Source organism: Kwoniella dendrophila, chromosome 7, assembly GCF_036810415.1.
Source record: "Kwoniella dendrophila CBS 6074 chromosome 7, complete sequence".
In the NCBI taxonomy this organism is placed as follows: Eukaryota; Fungi; Basidiomycota; class Tremellomycetes; order Tremellales; family Cryptococcaceae; genus Kwoniella; species Kwoniella dendrophila.
Window position 1 is genome coordinate 1,418 of NC_089482.1, and position 15,504 is coordinate 16,921.

The following is a 15,504-nucleotide window of genomic DNA, read 5'->3' on the forward strand; positions in this document are numbered from 1 at the left end:
TTTTTCCATTCATTATAGTCTCATCGTATCTGATTACCTACTTGCGGTGATTTAGAAATGTTTACTTTGCTTGAGAATGCCGCTACATATCACCACAAACCCATCGCGCAGCTTAACGTCATGTATCATGTGGATTGACAATGCCATTCATTCACAGAAAAATGTGCATCGCATTGAATCTCGCTATACGAGGAGGACTACATTATATTCAAAGCAACAAACAGAATTAGAGTATAGTACTTGGAGGATATGTTCACTTTTCTTCAACGATCTTGTTAATCAACGTTCCAACACCATGCGAAACAAACACTCTGAACTCATCACCATCTTTGAGAGTGATTCTAGGTTTGGCGGACCACCCAACTCCTGCTGGCGTTCTGAGATGCGATATAAGAGTCAGCTCATCGCTATCTGCAGGGAATGGAATTCTCGAACCTACCCAGTAATGATGATAGTTCCCGGTTGGAGAGTTGTCCCTTGCGATAGAAATGAGATAATTTTGGGGATGGAGAATATGAGATCACTGGGTTCGGTAAGCCGGTTAGCGTTTTACTCAACATCACATTCTCAACGATTTGTAGAAGAAGATCGACACTCACTCAAGCTTGCTTTCCTGCACAGTATTTCCATTCAGGACACCAGATATCTTGATGTCTTCGAGTTTTGCGATATGACCAATGGGTACTATTGCTGGGCCAACAGGACACGCTCCGTCGAAGGACTTTGAGTAACACCACTGGGATTGCGCAAACTGTGCTTCTCTAGAGGAGATGTCGTTGGCAGCGGTTATACTATGTGGTAAATTATCGCATTGATTAGAAATTTGCATATAGAACAGAATGAAGGGAATCATTTGCGGTATCGACGAAAGATAATTCGAGTTAAGGAAAACATATGTTAGGAATCCCAGCTCCTCACAAACTCACCCAAGTAGGTAATCCAAAGCTTCTTCTTCTGGAACATTTTTGGCTGCTTTGCCAATAATCAATGCTACCTCAGATTCAAAATCCGCTGCATTATCGGATACAAAGGCTTTAGGAATGATAGTTGGAGCTGGATAGGGGTCTGCTAAGGCAGTTGCAGGTTTCATGAATAACGTTGGAGTGTCTGGTATAGGTAAGTTGACTTCTTTTGCGTGATTGACATACTGATTGATACATAGGTCAGCCCACAATCTGGCGGAATGAAACATAGAGTACAAGCCGAATGTGGTGTAATTGACATCTACTCAAACTAGAAGTATGCATTCCCAAGTGATGAATTGATATGTCGAGACATCGAAGACTCACGTTCAATCCGATGCACCTAATCGTCCCAATTTCCCTCTGGTCTAATGGACTCAACAGTTTGTCTACAAACTCTTTTCTACCTGTTTTTTGACCTGGATTGAGAACCGATTTTCCCGAAAACACTTCAACTTCAATAGGCTTCGATCCATACGATGCTATCCCCACATCCACATTTGCATCTATAGGTTCTCCGATAATTGGTTCGGGTGATGATGATTTGGGAATGAATCGAATTAATCTCGTATATGAGACCATTGTTCTTGAAATATTGAAGTCGGTGAGCTGCAATATGGGTTTAGCTGTAATAATTGTTCTCGGAAGTCGGTTGAGAAGCATGTCATAAATGCGCCGGTATGAATACGCTGCAAGGAAGACCTTGCGTTTTATATCTTAAATGATATTGATGAAATAAGTATTCGATTATGGTACATGCGATAGCTCCTACCGGTTAGTATACGGTATCTCGCTGTTGAGCTGCGCGTTGTTATAGAATCAGTACATATAAGACGCCGCTTTTTGAAAGTTTCAGGAACAATCTAGCTGTAGTCCAGTTCCCCGCAATATCGTGTTGGTTCAGTACGAGAAAAGAGAAATACGCCGAAGCCAAATCAAAGTGGATGCGGCGATTTTCCCAGATCTTTTTGGCATTTCGGACCGTAATCTACCTAATGCACATAGACTTGCCAAGCTGAATGCCATCAACTAAATATCTTGACGACTTCCAAAGACAATTTTGATCTCTTCTTATTTATTCGCTAGAATTCCCATGTCGATCATTACAACCAAGACCTTGTATAGCGCCATAATCCGAAATCCAACAACTACATCTTTGTTGAAACGTACAATGTCCTCGTCAGCCGCGCCAGTCAATTTAGTCTCAGTAAATACTGCACCAGATCGAGCTAAGAAAGTTATTGGAGCAGTCATCGAAAATGTCAAGGACAAGTACAATATCGTGCACGCGGGAAATACCACTAGTAAGTTTATATGTATGGGAAATGGATTGGAACCCGTACTTCCCTTTTCTGCTGCCATTGATGTGACGGATAAATGGGTGGACGACAACTAAGCATACTTCATGCCTTCTTTCCAGCTATTGAAGGTGTTAAACCTCTTTTAGAATCCATACAGCCCCCACCCGGTATTTTGGTAAGTTTAACAGATCGAGCTCATTGGCAGCATCGCGTACGGAATAGAAGTGAACGCTGACGGTTGACATTCCTTCTTGTAGTTCTGCGCTTCTATGGTGAGTTGGTTCGGGGTTGATATATCGATCAAACAGTTCGCTAACTACGGTTCTGTCTGTAGTGGACTCCCGAACAACAAGAGGAGATACAGACTATTGCTAGAGAAACTATCCCAGGCATCAAGACACACGGTATCCCGACTGGACTGCAAGTTCAGGTTGGTCCAGACGGAATCGTAAAATACCTGATGGAGAGAATTGATGATATTATGGCTCAGGAGTAGACACGCATACTATGACAAATCCTCCGTTAGACGCAAAGACTTTGTATGATCCATCGATGATTTTGTCATCAAACGATAGATTCATAATGTTTCATGCAATTTCGTCAAATGCAATGTAATATAATCGTAAAGGTTACTGGGTTCCTCATCCATTTTCGCTATGCTTGTGCATCATCAGCCAGATGATATGACGTTAGTTCCGGATTCAGCGAAAGGGAATAGATTTTTCCTATATCAAATTAACTGATTCAGCAGAGTACACTACAAAAGGACAATATCAGTCATAGTACTTACCAGAAATCGTCATCCGCAGCAGGAAAGAGCAGGTCCGTCACGTTGTTTTGATCTATATTGTCGACAGACTGGTGAGGTGGCAAATGCAGCGACTGTTGATGTGCTTGCTGTTGATTACTGACATCGAAACCCGTCGTGGGCATCATCCCAAATTGATTCGACATATCACCAGTAGAAGGTTGATTCCAGAGGTAACCTTGTATTATCTCTTGAGCACTGGAGGGTTCCCAATCCGGAATTACAATTGGGGCATCCATATTGGACATGGACGGGGCGGGTTCAGGTGTAGCCCTTATCGGAGTGTTACACGCTGTTGGATTGACTAGGAATGATGCCAACTGCCATTCTGGTGAAATCCCGGTCAATAAGTGCTTTAATAATCGATGGGTATAAGCCGCCATATCATCGGAAGATCGAGAAGCTTCCTCAGTACAGTATTGAACTTCTGATAATATACCAATCACCCTTGCCCGATCAGCGGGACTCATAGGCGCAATGTTCTGGTAGGGTTAAATCAGTTATCGTGTGGAAGTTCGTAAAAAGAGCGTAATTCTGCATTACTCACTTTTACAAGCCATATAGCGGTAACCGCCAAAGCTACCCAAGTAAGGTAGAAACAATAGGGCAGATACCCATACGGTGCCAAATCACTTTGTAAGACTAATGCTACACCTAAAGCAGCATCCACACAATTGGAGAATGCAAATGAGAGAGGTTTGGGGTCCTGAAGATCGATCTTTTGCTTGGGATCACCATGACGCGCAATGGCGAGTAAGCGATATTCAGCGATATGAAAACGAAAATAGGCATCGCAGAGGTGAAACGTTGATAATTGGGGTTGAGAAAAGCGAAATTGGCCTGTAGCACGAAGGAATTAGCGTGACAATTACATATCACGGCTTCATGGTCAGGATAACCTAACTCCATGACTCACCGTTATTCTCCAGCCATCTGCCCCTCCATCTCGCCCACTCCAGTTCCAACCAACTTAACGTTCTCATATCTGAGTCTTTATTTGTTGTACGAAGATTGTCGGCATAGAACCTACACATCCTACTGAAAGTGACTAAAGGACCAAGAGATGATTCTCCTGGAGTGTGTAGTTGAGGGTGATCAGCAACCCAATCAGATGGATCATCTACATCTTGCGTAAGGATCATACGGGGTAAGGAATGATGTATGGCGAGGCTAAGAAGAAGCGGCATAGATTGGCGAAAATAACGTCAGCGGTGACGGTTGTTCCCTTCTACGACTCACTGATAATCGGCAATTATAAGATCTGCACTGTTGCATAAGCACGTTTGTCGAAATAGTCCCTTATAGGTGAACTCACTCATCCAAGCTCTTTCTCGGTTCAATATCTCCCTTGCATTCTGCTCTTCTGTGGGTAACGGCCTCGCACCTTTTATGTCTAATCTCAATTCCTGACCCATGCGGATAGCGTAACCTATACGTCTCCAGCTTGTATGATCATCCGATTTCTTCCAATGATGCAGCAAGTTCAAGGCTTGAACAGCATGCACAGAGCTCAGTCCATATTCTACAGTTTGCCCGACGAATTTGTTGGCAAGCATCATGCATCGAGTGTATATTTTCGGTCGAATAACCTTTGCAGTTACAGCCAGTACTGAGGTGTAAAGTAATGCTGAGTGTCGACGACAATAGTTTGGCGTATGAAGGCGTGGGTCAAGAATAGCTAAAATCGCATTCAGATGCTGGAAATAGCTGGAAGGACAATTGGTCAACGACGATATAGCATGTATGGTCCCTTGAACTTACAAATTAAACAACTCATCTGCGTCTGTTTCGCTGATCAAGCCAGCCTTGACGGGATCAGGACACCCTGATCTAAGATGTTGCAGGAGTAACGGGTCATCCCCAGGGGAAGGTACAGGATATTGTGTTATTTCATCAACTATGAACGCTATCTACACTGTTCAGCGCAATTCAGCTTGTATGGATCAAACTTACGGGAAGAATCTCCATCTTTCGGAATCACATGAGAGAAGTGTATGTTCAAGGTGTCTTTTGCCGATATATGGTCATCTTCGTCTTCCGATATGCTGGCTAAGGGTGCATGATCGTTTGAGAGTGACTCGTCTATTTCGGTTGAATTGTTGACACTACCGCCTAATATTTCGACATTATTTGCTGTTGCCAAATCGATGGAAGCATCTTCAAGGGGTTTGATGATACTAGCTGTAGATGCCTTCTTCTTTCGACCACGTCGATGCTTGGTGTACTCGCATGTTATATCATGATTGGCACAACGTCGACATCTGGCATGAGCATCAGAAGTATGGCATTTCCGCTTCAACAGGATGTTATATACATCAGTTTGATTAAGGAGATACGTGATAAAGTATATAACTCACTTTGGCAGCACGACAAGCGAGACAGCTTATTTTCCTACGATATAGAATATCTTTCAGCTACGGAAACAGCTGCGAGATGGATATGACTCACGCTGAAGAAATTGAGTGAGATGTAGCTGGTCCTGTTGATCCGGTAATGTCGCTCATAGGAGCATTCATCTGTAATTTTGAGATAGGTTCGTCTGCTTAAGAATTGAAAACCCCATTGATATCATTGAGAGTTATTGGTAAAGATTATTATATGCTAATAATGACATGCGGGATTCCCACATGACTTCATGCCTATATTCAAATAACGAAATAAGGACAATGGGAAAAGTTACAATATCATGATGGTCAGTAACTTGGATCTTAGCCTTAGAAGATGAAATGATTCATAAGGCGCACGTCACCGTTGCAAGCCTTTCTGCTCCCGTGTTCTATTTATTTCTAATGCTTTTTGCATGCTTCGTGTGATCATCAAATCCTTCCCCTTTGATACAACACCGATTCATGGCATACAGACTATGTGGGAGCAGTAGCATGCTAATTACGCAGCGGTTCCACTGATCTGAATTTGCTGCGTAAAAGTTGTACTCATGTGATCGAGGGTCAAATATGTTTTTGGGTGAGTAAACAAGATCAATTCACCGCTTGCGGTGTATTCCAGTCATTAACGGTATCTTTCCGGTATTCAATCATGGCGCCCCACAGTTGGGGGTCAATCTGATTGACAAGAAAAGATGAAAATTAATAGCTATACATAAATAATAGCAATATATAATCAAAATTTCCCCACTCGCATCTTCACCTTTGTTCTCCGTGCTATAGGCACCTGTTTGTGATACACGACTTTGACTAAGGAAAGATTCTTTACCGGAATTTTTATCTCAGGTGAAAAAACGATGACACCAGCACCCACAAATTCAGGTTTTATCTTGCAGGATGATCCAGCTACACCTCGCACCGAGGCAACGGTATCATTCCGGGATATTTTACCAAGACCGGATCACCCCCGTATAGCAGGAATAGCCAATCACACTTCACAATCATGGTGTCAATCACGTCGAGATGTACCTGCTCCTGCATGGTTAATCAATCGTTTAGATATCAAGAATATTGAACGACCTTACAAGGGTTTCTCTTCCGATGGAAATCCTGATCCTTCAATTTTCCATTACGAGCAGGATGAAGGTGCACCTGTCGAAGACGCTGTTAAAGCGGTGGAAAGACTGCTGGAAAGCTTGCCGTCAGAAACGAAGTCGGCTGTTATCAAAGGGGATGTTGGCGATGACGACGAATTTAGAGCTTGGTCTAATCCAGAATTATACGTCAATCAAGGTGAGTACCACGAGACAGAACTTCCTGCCAGTCATAGTCTGATCATACATATAGGCGGAATCCGATTAGACGAAACAACATCCGAGATACAACATTTGGTTCATGAAGTGCTCAAAGCGTCATTATCCCCTGACGGATATCTCAAAGCTCTTGGTTGCACTCTAACAAACCATTTCTTGGGAGAATTGGTAAATGGAACATCAGTGTTGAACAAGCATTCTTATAACTTTCGACTATTTCTGCCATCCGATTCTCAAAGGCCTAGTTTGACAGACCCATGGGGTTATTCATTCTTTGGTCATCACCTCTGTTTGGCAGTCTGTTTTGTCGGTCGTAGAATGGTTATTGGTCCCACATTCATGGGTGCGGAGCCTGATCGAATCGACGTAGGTGAACATGAAGGATTGAGACTGTTTAGTCAAGAAGAAGTCAGAGGATTAAACCTGATGAGAAGCTTATCTCCCTCGAATCAACAACTCGCGCAACTGAATGAAGGCATGGACTGCCAACACGGCTTGGCTGAAGACCGATGGAATCCTTTTGATGAAAGGTAGGCGTTTATTCTATGTCCATGTGGAATTGCGGTACTGATCCAACATACACGCTTAGACACCTGGGAGGTGCACACCAAGACAACCGAGTTGTACCATTTGAGGGTTGTCCAATCTCTAATTTCACCCAATCTCAGAAAGAAGAGATCTATTCTATCATTCAAGCTTTCAACACCTATTTGCCCGAAGGCCCCCTGAAATTTAAGATGAACCGTATAAGGAAGTACGAAAATCAGACTTATTTCGCTTGGATTGGAAAGTTCGGTCTAGGAGATCCATACTATTTCCGAATACATTCACCTGTGACTTTTTGCGAGGTGAGTAAGGTCAGAATTTGTGTCAAAACTGCGATGTAAGCTAATTGCAATCTCAAACAGTTCGACTTCCACTGCGGCAGTGAGTTATCCCTCTTTCTCGGCTGACAATGTTAACTCTGCTGAAATGCGAAATCTTAACAGTTTTCCTTACCAATACCTCCCCCGCTAAATGTCACATCCACACCGTCAACCGGTTGCCGAACTGTGAGGATTACGGAAAAGCATTGATAGAACAATGGAAAAAGGAGAAAGGTTCTCAATAGGATATTCTGCGTTTCGATCATATTCTAATTTTTGTACATGTATGCACGAATCTTTCACTAAGGTATGATCAGCGAAGGCGAGCAGACGTCATTTTGGCGAATGAGAAAGGTATAATGCGATAATACATTGTGCGCTTTTGCTCGGTCAATTGTCATAAAGCCATATTACATTCTACAACATGTTAGTGAGAAATGTACAACCACTTGTAGGAAGGTACGAATCCTAGTTTACCGGGGTTACGTTGTTGTTGAAAGTATCGGGTAACGTTTTGTCAAGATCAACCTATTTGGCAGCGGCGATTTCATAATGCGCTCTTTTACATTTCATCTATTTTACCGATTTCTAGTTCTACGGATGGGTTCGATTTATTCTTCAGGTTCCGCTTGACTTCCTGAAGGTCAGACATTCAAGAGATCAGATATGCACATTAGAATCGAGAAATACCCCGCAATTGTGGATTGACCGAATGCCGTACAGCAATGGGGCACCCATTGCGGCGATCATACCTTTGATCGCATCTATTTGTGCTTTATTTTTGACAGTATCTGCGCATATCACTTCCAGTGATTTCAGAAAAAGTATAAACGATAGTTCATAGCTCTAAGACTTGATATATCTCCTGATAACAACAGCATCTCTGTATAACAGCAGCATTTTGCAATTACAAATCAATCGAGCAAACTCACAAAGTCAACAAAATGACGCTTACGAATGATCTAGCCAGAAACCTTAAAATACATATGTGAGTCTCACAGGAACGACTGCATATTCAGATGAAACCTCCCAAACATAGATTAGCATGTCTGACTATCGCTTGTATAGTATCGGCGCTGGTATGGGGGGGATGGGATGCGCGTTAGCTCTGACTAAGCAGGGATTTTCCGATATACACGTTTGGGAATCCGCTAGAGAGATAGGAGAGGTAGGAGCAGGGATCAATATTACGCCCAACCTTTCTCGAATTCTTGATCACTGGGGTGTGCTAGACATCGCTAGAGCCGAAGCCGTCGCTCTTGATGGAGCCAGTGTGTTGAGTGAGTCTAATTGAAAACGACTCTCGAGGATTGGTTCAAGTGCTGATCTGTGCTATAGATTGTGCGAGGGACGAAGTCTTGACTAGTGTTGATTTCCAGTATATCGAGAAAGAATTCGGTTATCCGTTTTATGTGAGTCGAAATGTGTCGCTGTCGAGGGGCTTGAATGAGAGCCCTGCTCATCAATTTTCTACCCATAGGTTGTACATAGGTCAGCATTGCAGAAGAGTCTGGTTGCCGGAGCCAAGGGTTCTGGTGTTGTACAGCTTCATCTAGGAAAACTAGTGACAGAATGGGATTTCGACAATAACAAGTTCCTGGTTAAGAACAGGACACAAGTCTCGACATCAAATGGTCACCCAGACGAGGCAGACTCTCAGTGGGTAGAAGCGGATGTCATCTTGGCAGCCGATGGCGTCAAGAGCAAAGCTAGAACTGCGATGCTAGCGCGAAAGGGCGAAGTAGACCATGGTGAGTTGATCCGATGCATTAGCGATGCTTTTCCTGACATGTCCATCGAGTACAGTTGAAGATACCGGTCAAGCAGCCTATCGTATAATCGTAAAAAGGTCTATGATAAACGAGGATCCAGAATTGGTACCTTTCTTCACTGGAGCACACTCCTACCGATGGATAGGAGAGAAACGTCACATTATCGTAAGCATACAATTTCTCAGAGGTAAACGGTGAGCTGACAGACCGTACCAGGCGTACCCAATTGCATCACATGATCTTTTCAATATGTCTACAGCACATCCTGATCGACGTTTCGTAGAAGCTGATTCATGGACAGCTTCTGGCTCAAAAGAAGAGATGTTAGACATGTTTTCCGACTTCTGCCCTCGGGTGCAGAAGCTTCTACAGCTTGTTCCGAAAGGCGATGTTTTGGAGTGGAAATTAAGAGTACATGCCCCACTTTCGCATTGGATTGATGGAAATACCGCATTAGTTGGTGACGCTTGCCATCCGACCTTGCCTCATCTAGCTCAGGGTGCAGCTCAGGCTGTAGAAGACGCAGCTGTTTTGGGGGTAGTGCTTGGCAAGATCAAGACGAAGGATGACATACACAAAGCGCTGCTTGTTTACCAGGTGAGTCCAGTCAAACGGTCAGGGAGAAGAGACTGGATCTGACTTTGGACTTGTGGCAGGCGTTGCGAAAAACTCGAGCGGACTGGGCTGTACTTACTGCTGCTGCGAATGGTAAAGGACTTCATCTTAGCAGTGGTCTAGCTCAGGAAGCGAGAGATGCAGCATTTAAAGCTGCAAAGAAGGAAGGTGGGGAGAATCCGGACAAAGCTATTGATCAGTGAGTTTGGCAAAACAGCTATCACAGTTACAAACGGTTGAGTTAAGACTTGAAATACATGGCTGAGCTCTGTTCGGTTGCAGGAACACACAGAGAATCCTTTACGCACACGATTGTATCAAAGAAGCAAATGACAAGTTTGAGGAACTCTTCCAACAGGTTATGTAACAACTCGGCGCTGAGAAGATTTGTGTAAAAATATTGTACATGCAATAATGCGCGCATGCAGTCTTGCGATGAATTGTAGGGAATTTTAGTGTTTTGGATTCGATCCTGAGCGCCAATGTGGTACTTCGATCCGTCCGATGAAGCACAATGTCGACCATAAAACGAGAATGCTTCTGATCATGGGTATGTCCGGTGCGACCGCCTTGACTTCCACGGCCGTAAGGCTGAAGAGGAACAAGACTAAGCGTGTCACGCCCTCAAGCGAAATGACTCGTGAACACCAACAAGAAAATGAGAAGCGATTTTCGGCGAATATAGCTTCAATCATACGAGAGGAAAAACATATATATTCATATATATATCACATAAGACTCGAAAGATAAAATTAAATACTAATCCTTGTCTTTAACGTTTTCATTCACCATGTTTCTCATGCAAAAACAAACTAAACTATGGCGGTAGCTGCTATGCTGATCACAAGCTAAATACCTTCTTCCTACAGACTGTTCACGGACTATATTAGTCATTCACTAACATCAGCCTATGCCACGTTCAGCCCATAGGGATGCAACAGACAAGTGGGTCTGCCATTCAACTCCTTCACTATGCAATGCATCCAGCAGAATGATTGTATCCGCCGGCGACTACGTAAGAGCCGTATGATCAGATGAGAAGGGGAGGTTAAGACACCGCAATGCCGCCAGCGGATATATGCGGGAACTAGAACCCTTCGCAGAGCGATTTTGGAGTCCCATGATCACGCAACTACAGCTGCGGGGAAGCCATGGGGAAAATGTCAGCCCTATTCACACATAACTTCCCAGCTTCTGCTAGAAGGATAAGTAGTAGTGGTGCTGCAGCAATGCTACATTTGTGTACGAGGTGAACACAAGTCATTCACCTGATCGAGATCACCGCATACACTTAATTCACAGCCGTGTTATCAGCACATTCCTGTCTCGGGCATCACAAGATATACTTAAATAGGTTAGTAGCCTTCCCAAAATGCATTCAGTTTCCCCTCAACCTCAAGACACACCATGAATCAAACTCAAAATACCCCCATTGAAGCTCAAGAGAACTCCGAGCATCATCTAGCTCTTATCCGGGATGGGAAAGATCCTAATCTTCCAGCCAATCATCCTGTCAACGCTCTCAGTAAATGGAGGAAGTTTTTCATTCTATTGACCCTTAGTTATAGTGGCTTTCTTGCCAACTTCAGGTGAGGCAGTATATCCGAGTGTATGGACACCGATTGCTGATTACCATGCATAATCTAGTGTCGCTATAATCCAAGTGGCATTTCCGTAAGTGTCTATGCTTCACCGCTCTAACAGAAGTCTCTAACGTGCCATCTTTACAGAACTTTGGGTAAAGCTTTTGGCGTTTCTCCAGGCAAGATCCCAAACACGATTGGGTATAATCTTTTGGGTATAGCCGTGGGACCGCTTTTCTGGAACCCATTATCCAAAGTAAGTTGTTCGTCTCATTTATCTTCAAAATGTACTGATAAAATCTGCGTTGCCAGACTATTGGTAGACGACCCGTATACCTTCTTGGATCTTTGCTGTTCATACCATGTGTAATATGGATGGCTCTGTCGAAATCATATGTCGTATTTGCTGTAGCAAGAGTATTCGCCGGTATAACTTCATCATTCTCTCAGACAGTACCTCCAGCCACTGTAGGAGATATCTTCGTCAAAGAGGTTCGTGGTTCTAAGATGTCGATGTTTGCTGTAGCTGTCGTCATCGCTCCAGCAATTGGACCGATATTTTGTGGAGCTATCATCGAAAACACAACTTGGAGAGTGTTGTTCTGGCTCATCCTAGGTTTGGCCGCAGTCCAACTGGCTGCTTTCTTCTTTATCGTCCCTGAGACCCTTTGGAATCAACACGAGGATGCTCCTGTACAGGACACAGTTGCCCTTGGAGAGTCCGAAAGGCGTCAAGGCTCTTCAGATGGTAAAGATTATGATAGCAAGGGTATAACCGAACACGTCGAGGAGGCTCAATACCAAGCAGGCTTGCAAGGTGGCCACGTTGGTGCCGCTTGGATGCCTTGGAGTAGACCGGGAGAATTTCTTGCGATATCGTTATCACCTATCCTTATGGTCAGTGCCCTCTGTTCATTCCAGTTTGGTATCATTGCTCACAAGTTATCTACAGGCGCGCTACTTGACCATCGTGATTCCCTCAATCTACTATGGATCGATCTTTGCCTGGTCTGTCGGGATAACTATAGTCATGCCACAAAAGTTCGAGAAACCGCCTTACAACTTCGAAGTCATTCCTCTTGGTGCGGCGTTCTTAGCTTTCGGTGTTGGGGGGATATTAGGCAAGTGGTCTGGAGGTATAGTAGGGGATAAGGTTGTATCTTATATGGAGAAGAAAAAGGGTCATCGACAACCAGAACATCGTTTATGGGCTCTGGTGAGCGTCTCCAAACATTTCCGGGCATTTATTTAGCAAAGCTTATCGTTATTTTAACACTCTAGATCCCGATTCTTCCGTTTATGTTTGTCGGATGCCTTATCGTAGGTTTGGTGGTCCATCTACAACTCCACTGGATTGCGTATCTCATAGGAGGAGGACTATTCTTCTTCTGTCTCTCGGCCGCCACTGGCTTATTACAGACAGTAAGTTTCGCTACTTTCCTAGTGGCTACAGTATATGGCTGATGTTCATGAAACCTCTTAGTACGTGCTTGAAGGCTATATCTCTCGATCCATGGATACACAAGCTGTTTTTGTTTTCTTCAAGTCCATCTGGGGTTTTGCCATAGCATTCTTCGTTTACGACTGGGGTGAAGAGCATGGTTTCTTATCAGAATATATCATTCAAGGTGCGCTTGCCGCCGGAGTTGGAGCTGTAATTTGTTTCATCTTCATCTGGAAGGGCAGATCTATCAGAGAATGGCAAGGCATGCCGATGAGTGTTAAGTGAAAGCCACGATTGTAGGATCAGGACCTGTGGTTTGGTAACTATTCCTTGAAAAAACAAGGAAAACTATGAAGACAAAGATGTGTACAAAGGGACTTCTCGAATTCTGTAAGATGTAAATAAGGATGTACCAAAATGGTCAGCGATGAAATGTAACTTTATGCCAATCCCATGCTATCATAATTGTGGTAGTAGTACAGGTACATCGATGCGTGAAATTCCCGCTTCGTTTAGCCGATTACAGACAGATTTAGCCGACTATCAGTTTGTTAAGTTAGGGTATTCGATTTGTTTATACGTTTTGACTCGAGTAATTAGATATATAAATACATACATATTCACTACTTCCTCATTCATTATTCCTGCTCCACTTTCGCTCTCTTGTGTGTTGTATAAGATTGCTTATCCGACAATGACCACCTTGAGCACACAGACAGCTACATCTATCGCGACCAACAACCATGGTACCTTGAGATTGAGACCTTCCTCACTTCAACCCTCTCCCGCTACTCCCGGGTTTCCCATCACGTCTGACTTGACCTCATCCCCTTTTTACGATGTTCAAACTGGTCCAACACGTGTAGTACTTCCCACTTTTTCATCTTTAGAAGAGGAACGAAGGTATCGGAAAGAACACTTAGCACTGGTTTTCAGGATATTACACCGATTCAAGCTTGCGGAAGGTATCGCTGGTTAGTTGTTTAATCTGACCTTTCCGCTATTCAGCTAACACCACCTTTAGGGCATTGCAGTGTACGAGATCCGATAGAACCCAACACATTCTGGGTCAATCCCCAAGGTAAATCGTTTGCATTGATGAAACAATCAGACTTGGTCAGATGCTCGGTAGAAGATGGACGGATGGTTGAAGGTTTAGCACCTACCGACGCGTCTGCAAGTTCAATACATTCTCAACTATATAAATCTCTTGGTCGAGGACCACAAGGTATAGAAGCTGTTGTTCACGTCCATGGTCCACATACAAAAGCGTTCTCATCTCTTGGTCGTACCTTAGATATGATTAGTCAAGATGCGTGTGCTTATCATGACGAGCAGGTATTGGTTTCTTTCGGAGGTGAGTGTATCTTCCCATTAGATTGCAGATTGAACTAAAACTCATCTGCATTCTTCAGGAGCTGTTTTTGATAACAAAGAAGGAGAAAGAATAGCTCAAGCAGTAGGAAAGGATAAGAAGATTGCCATATTGCAAAATCACGGAATTGTAGCTCTAGGGAGATTGAGTATCGATGAGGCAGCCTGGTGGTAAGTCACACACGGTTGATCTGTCTATTCGACTGCTAACGTATCGTAGGCAAATCAATTTTGAGATGTGTTGTCAAGCGCAACTATTAGCAGATGCTGCTCGTAGACCAGGTGATCCTATAGTTGAAGCTGGACCGGAAGAAATCGCATCGACAAAGAGGGAAATGGGTAGCTCAGAAATGGGTTGGTATTCTTTAGCTGCTTATGTGGAGGAGGAGGAATATCATTCAGGTGGTCGACATAAGTTATAGATCAATCAATCGTAAGCATCTGGTATTTCATTGCATCCTCAATGTGATTTTATCTGACCAAGGAATGTATTTGCGGTAATCCGTATCCCAGATGATAAGGCAGCATTCGCCTTGAAGTCAGTTGTTTCTCTCAGTCGATCTTGTGAGATTCTTGACTGTTCCCCTAGAAGCAGAATGTTGGGAGTGCATCACATCTTCGTTCATTGGTTTCATAGTGATCGGTGGGTTACCTGGTGAAAAGTTGTAATTTCGTTGTATATCATTCTATTGCATCTAGTTGTACAAGCAGATTTTTCCATGCTATCAATTGTACAGAATATTCCATCTCTCGCGGATACAGAAATATAGTTATAGGTGCATTCGACAAGTGAAGATTTCTCCTGAAATGGATAACCTTTGATTGGTGATTTGTAGCAGTTATACCGATATTTGGCAAGGCAATATAAATCAACCTGAACCCGCGTCATAATAGAATAGATCGGCCATATCCTTCGATTGAACAACTATTTTACATTCACATCGATTCTTCAATGTGATATTGATGTTTTACATACTACATTTGTAACATTCAATATCGTTTCATGTCCTTGATAGCCTGTCGTCAGTCAATTTACAAATTCCCTAGACAAATCTCTAGTTCATTAATCTCTCATCGCTCAC

At 43.4% G+C, this 15,504-nt stretch overlaps 7 protein-coding genes across 7 annotated transcripts; 5 read left to right on the top strand and 2 right to left on the bottom strand.

The window, feature by feature from the left end:
* Positions 1-253: 253 nt before the first annotated feature.
* L201_005238 (uncharacterized protein) lies at positions 254-1,544 on the bottom strand (the record flags this gene model as incomplete). The annotated part of the gene is made up of 5 exons (XM_066220971.1): positions 254-377; positions 440-523; positions 600-791; positions 927-1,147; positions 1,290-1,544. The coding sequence occupies 5 exons, from the start codon at positions 1,542-1,544 to the stop codon at positions 254-256; spliced, it is 876 nt and encodes a 291-aa protein (XP_066077068.1).
* A 589-nt stretch (positions 1,545-2,133) lies between these two features.
* On the top strand, positions 2,134-2,759 carry L201_005239 (uncharacterized protein; the record flags this gene model as incomplete). The annotated part of the gene is made up of 4 exons (XM_066220972.1): positions 2,134-2,266; positions 2,383-2,438; positions 2,521-2,535; positions 2,598-2,759. The coding sequence occupies 4 exons, from the start codon at positions 2,134-2,136 to the stop codon at positions 2,757-2,759; spliced, it is 366 nt and encodes a 121-aa protein (XP_066077069.1).
* A 174-nt stretch (positions 2,760-2,933) lies between these two features.
* Positions 2,934-5,587, bottom strand: L201_005240 (uncharacterized protein; the record flags this gene model as incomplete). The annotated part of the gene is made up of 10 exons (XM_066220973.1): positions 2,934-2,988; positions 3,054-3,553; positions 3,619-3,911; positions 3,988-4,241; positions 4,311-4,332; positions 4,387-4,778; positions 4,833-4,977; positions 5,025-5,364; positions 5,429-5,462; positions 5,520-5,587. 10 exons carry the CDS (start codon positions 5,585-5,587, stop codon positions 2,934-2,936), a joined length of 2,103 nt encoding a protein of 700 aa, XP_066077070.1.
* Positions 5,588-6,312: 725 nt separating this feature from the next.
* L201_005241 (uncharacterized protein) lies at positions 6,313-7,879 on the top strand (the record flags this gene model as incomplete). The annotated part of the gene is made up of 5 exons (XM_066220974.1): positions 6,313-6,748; positions 6,803-7,298; positions 7,358-7,616; positions 7,677-7,695; positions 7,758-7,879. The coding sequence occupies 5 exons, from the start codon at positions 6,313-6,315 to the stop codon at positions 7,877-7,879; spliced, it is 1,332 nt and encodes a 443-aa protein (XP_066077071.1).
* An 800-nt stretch (positions 7,880-8,679) lies between these two features.
* Positions 8,680-10,388, top strand: L201_005242 (uncharacterized protein; the record flags this gene model as incomplete). Its single annotated transcript, XM_066220975.1, has 7 exons — positions 8,680-8,914; positions 8,973-9,046; positions 9,115-9,385; positions 9,441-9,571; positions 9,623-10,003; positions 10,063-10,220; positions 10,304-10,388. 7 exons carry the CDS (start codon positions 8,680-8,682, stop codon positions 10,386-10,388), a joined length of 1,335 nt encoding a protein of 444 aa, XP_066077072.1.
* A 1,040-nt stretch (positions 10,389-11,428) lies between these two features.
* Positions 11,429-13,333, top strand: L201_005243 (uncharacterized protein; the record flags this gene model as incomplete). Its single annotated transcript, XM_066220976.1, has 7 exons — positions 11,429-11,610; positions 11,669-11,695; positions 11,752-11,860; positions 11,917-12,501; positions 12,557-12,820; positions 12,886-13,026; positions 13,088-13,333. The coding sequence occupies 7 exons, from the start codon at positions 11,429-11,431 to the stop codon at positions 13,331-13,333; spliced, it is 1,554 nt and encodes a 517-aa protein (XP_066077073.1).
* Positions 13,334-13,742: 409 nt separating this feature from the next.
* L201_005244 (uncharacterized protein) lies at positions 13,743-14,844 on the top strand (the record flags this gene model as incomplete). Its single annotated transcript, XM_066220977.1, has 4 exons — positions 13,743-14,022; positions 14,073-14,405; positions 14,464-14,593; positions 14,643-14,844. 4 exons carry the CDS (start codon positions 13,743-13,745, stop codon positions 14,842-14,844), a joined length of 945 nt encoding a protein of 314 aa, XP_066077074.1.
* Between the last annotated feature and the right edge of the window lie 660 nt (positions 14,845-15,504).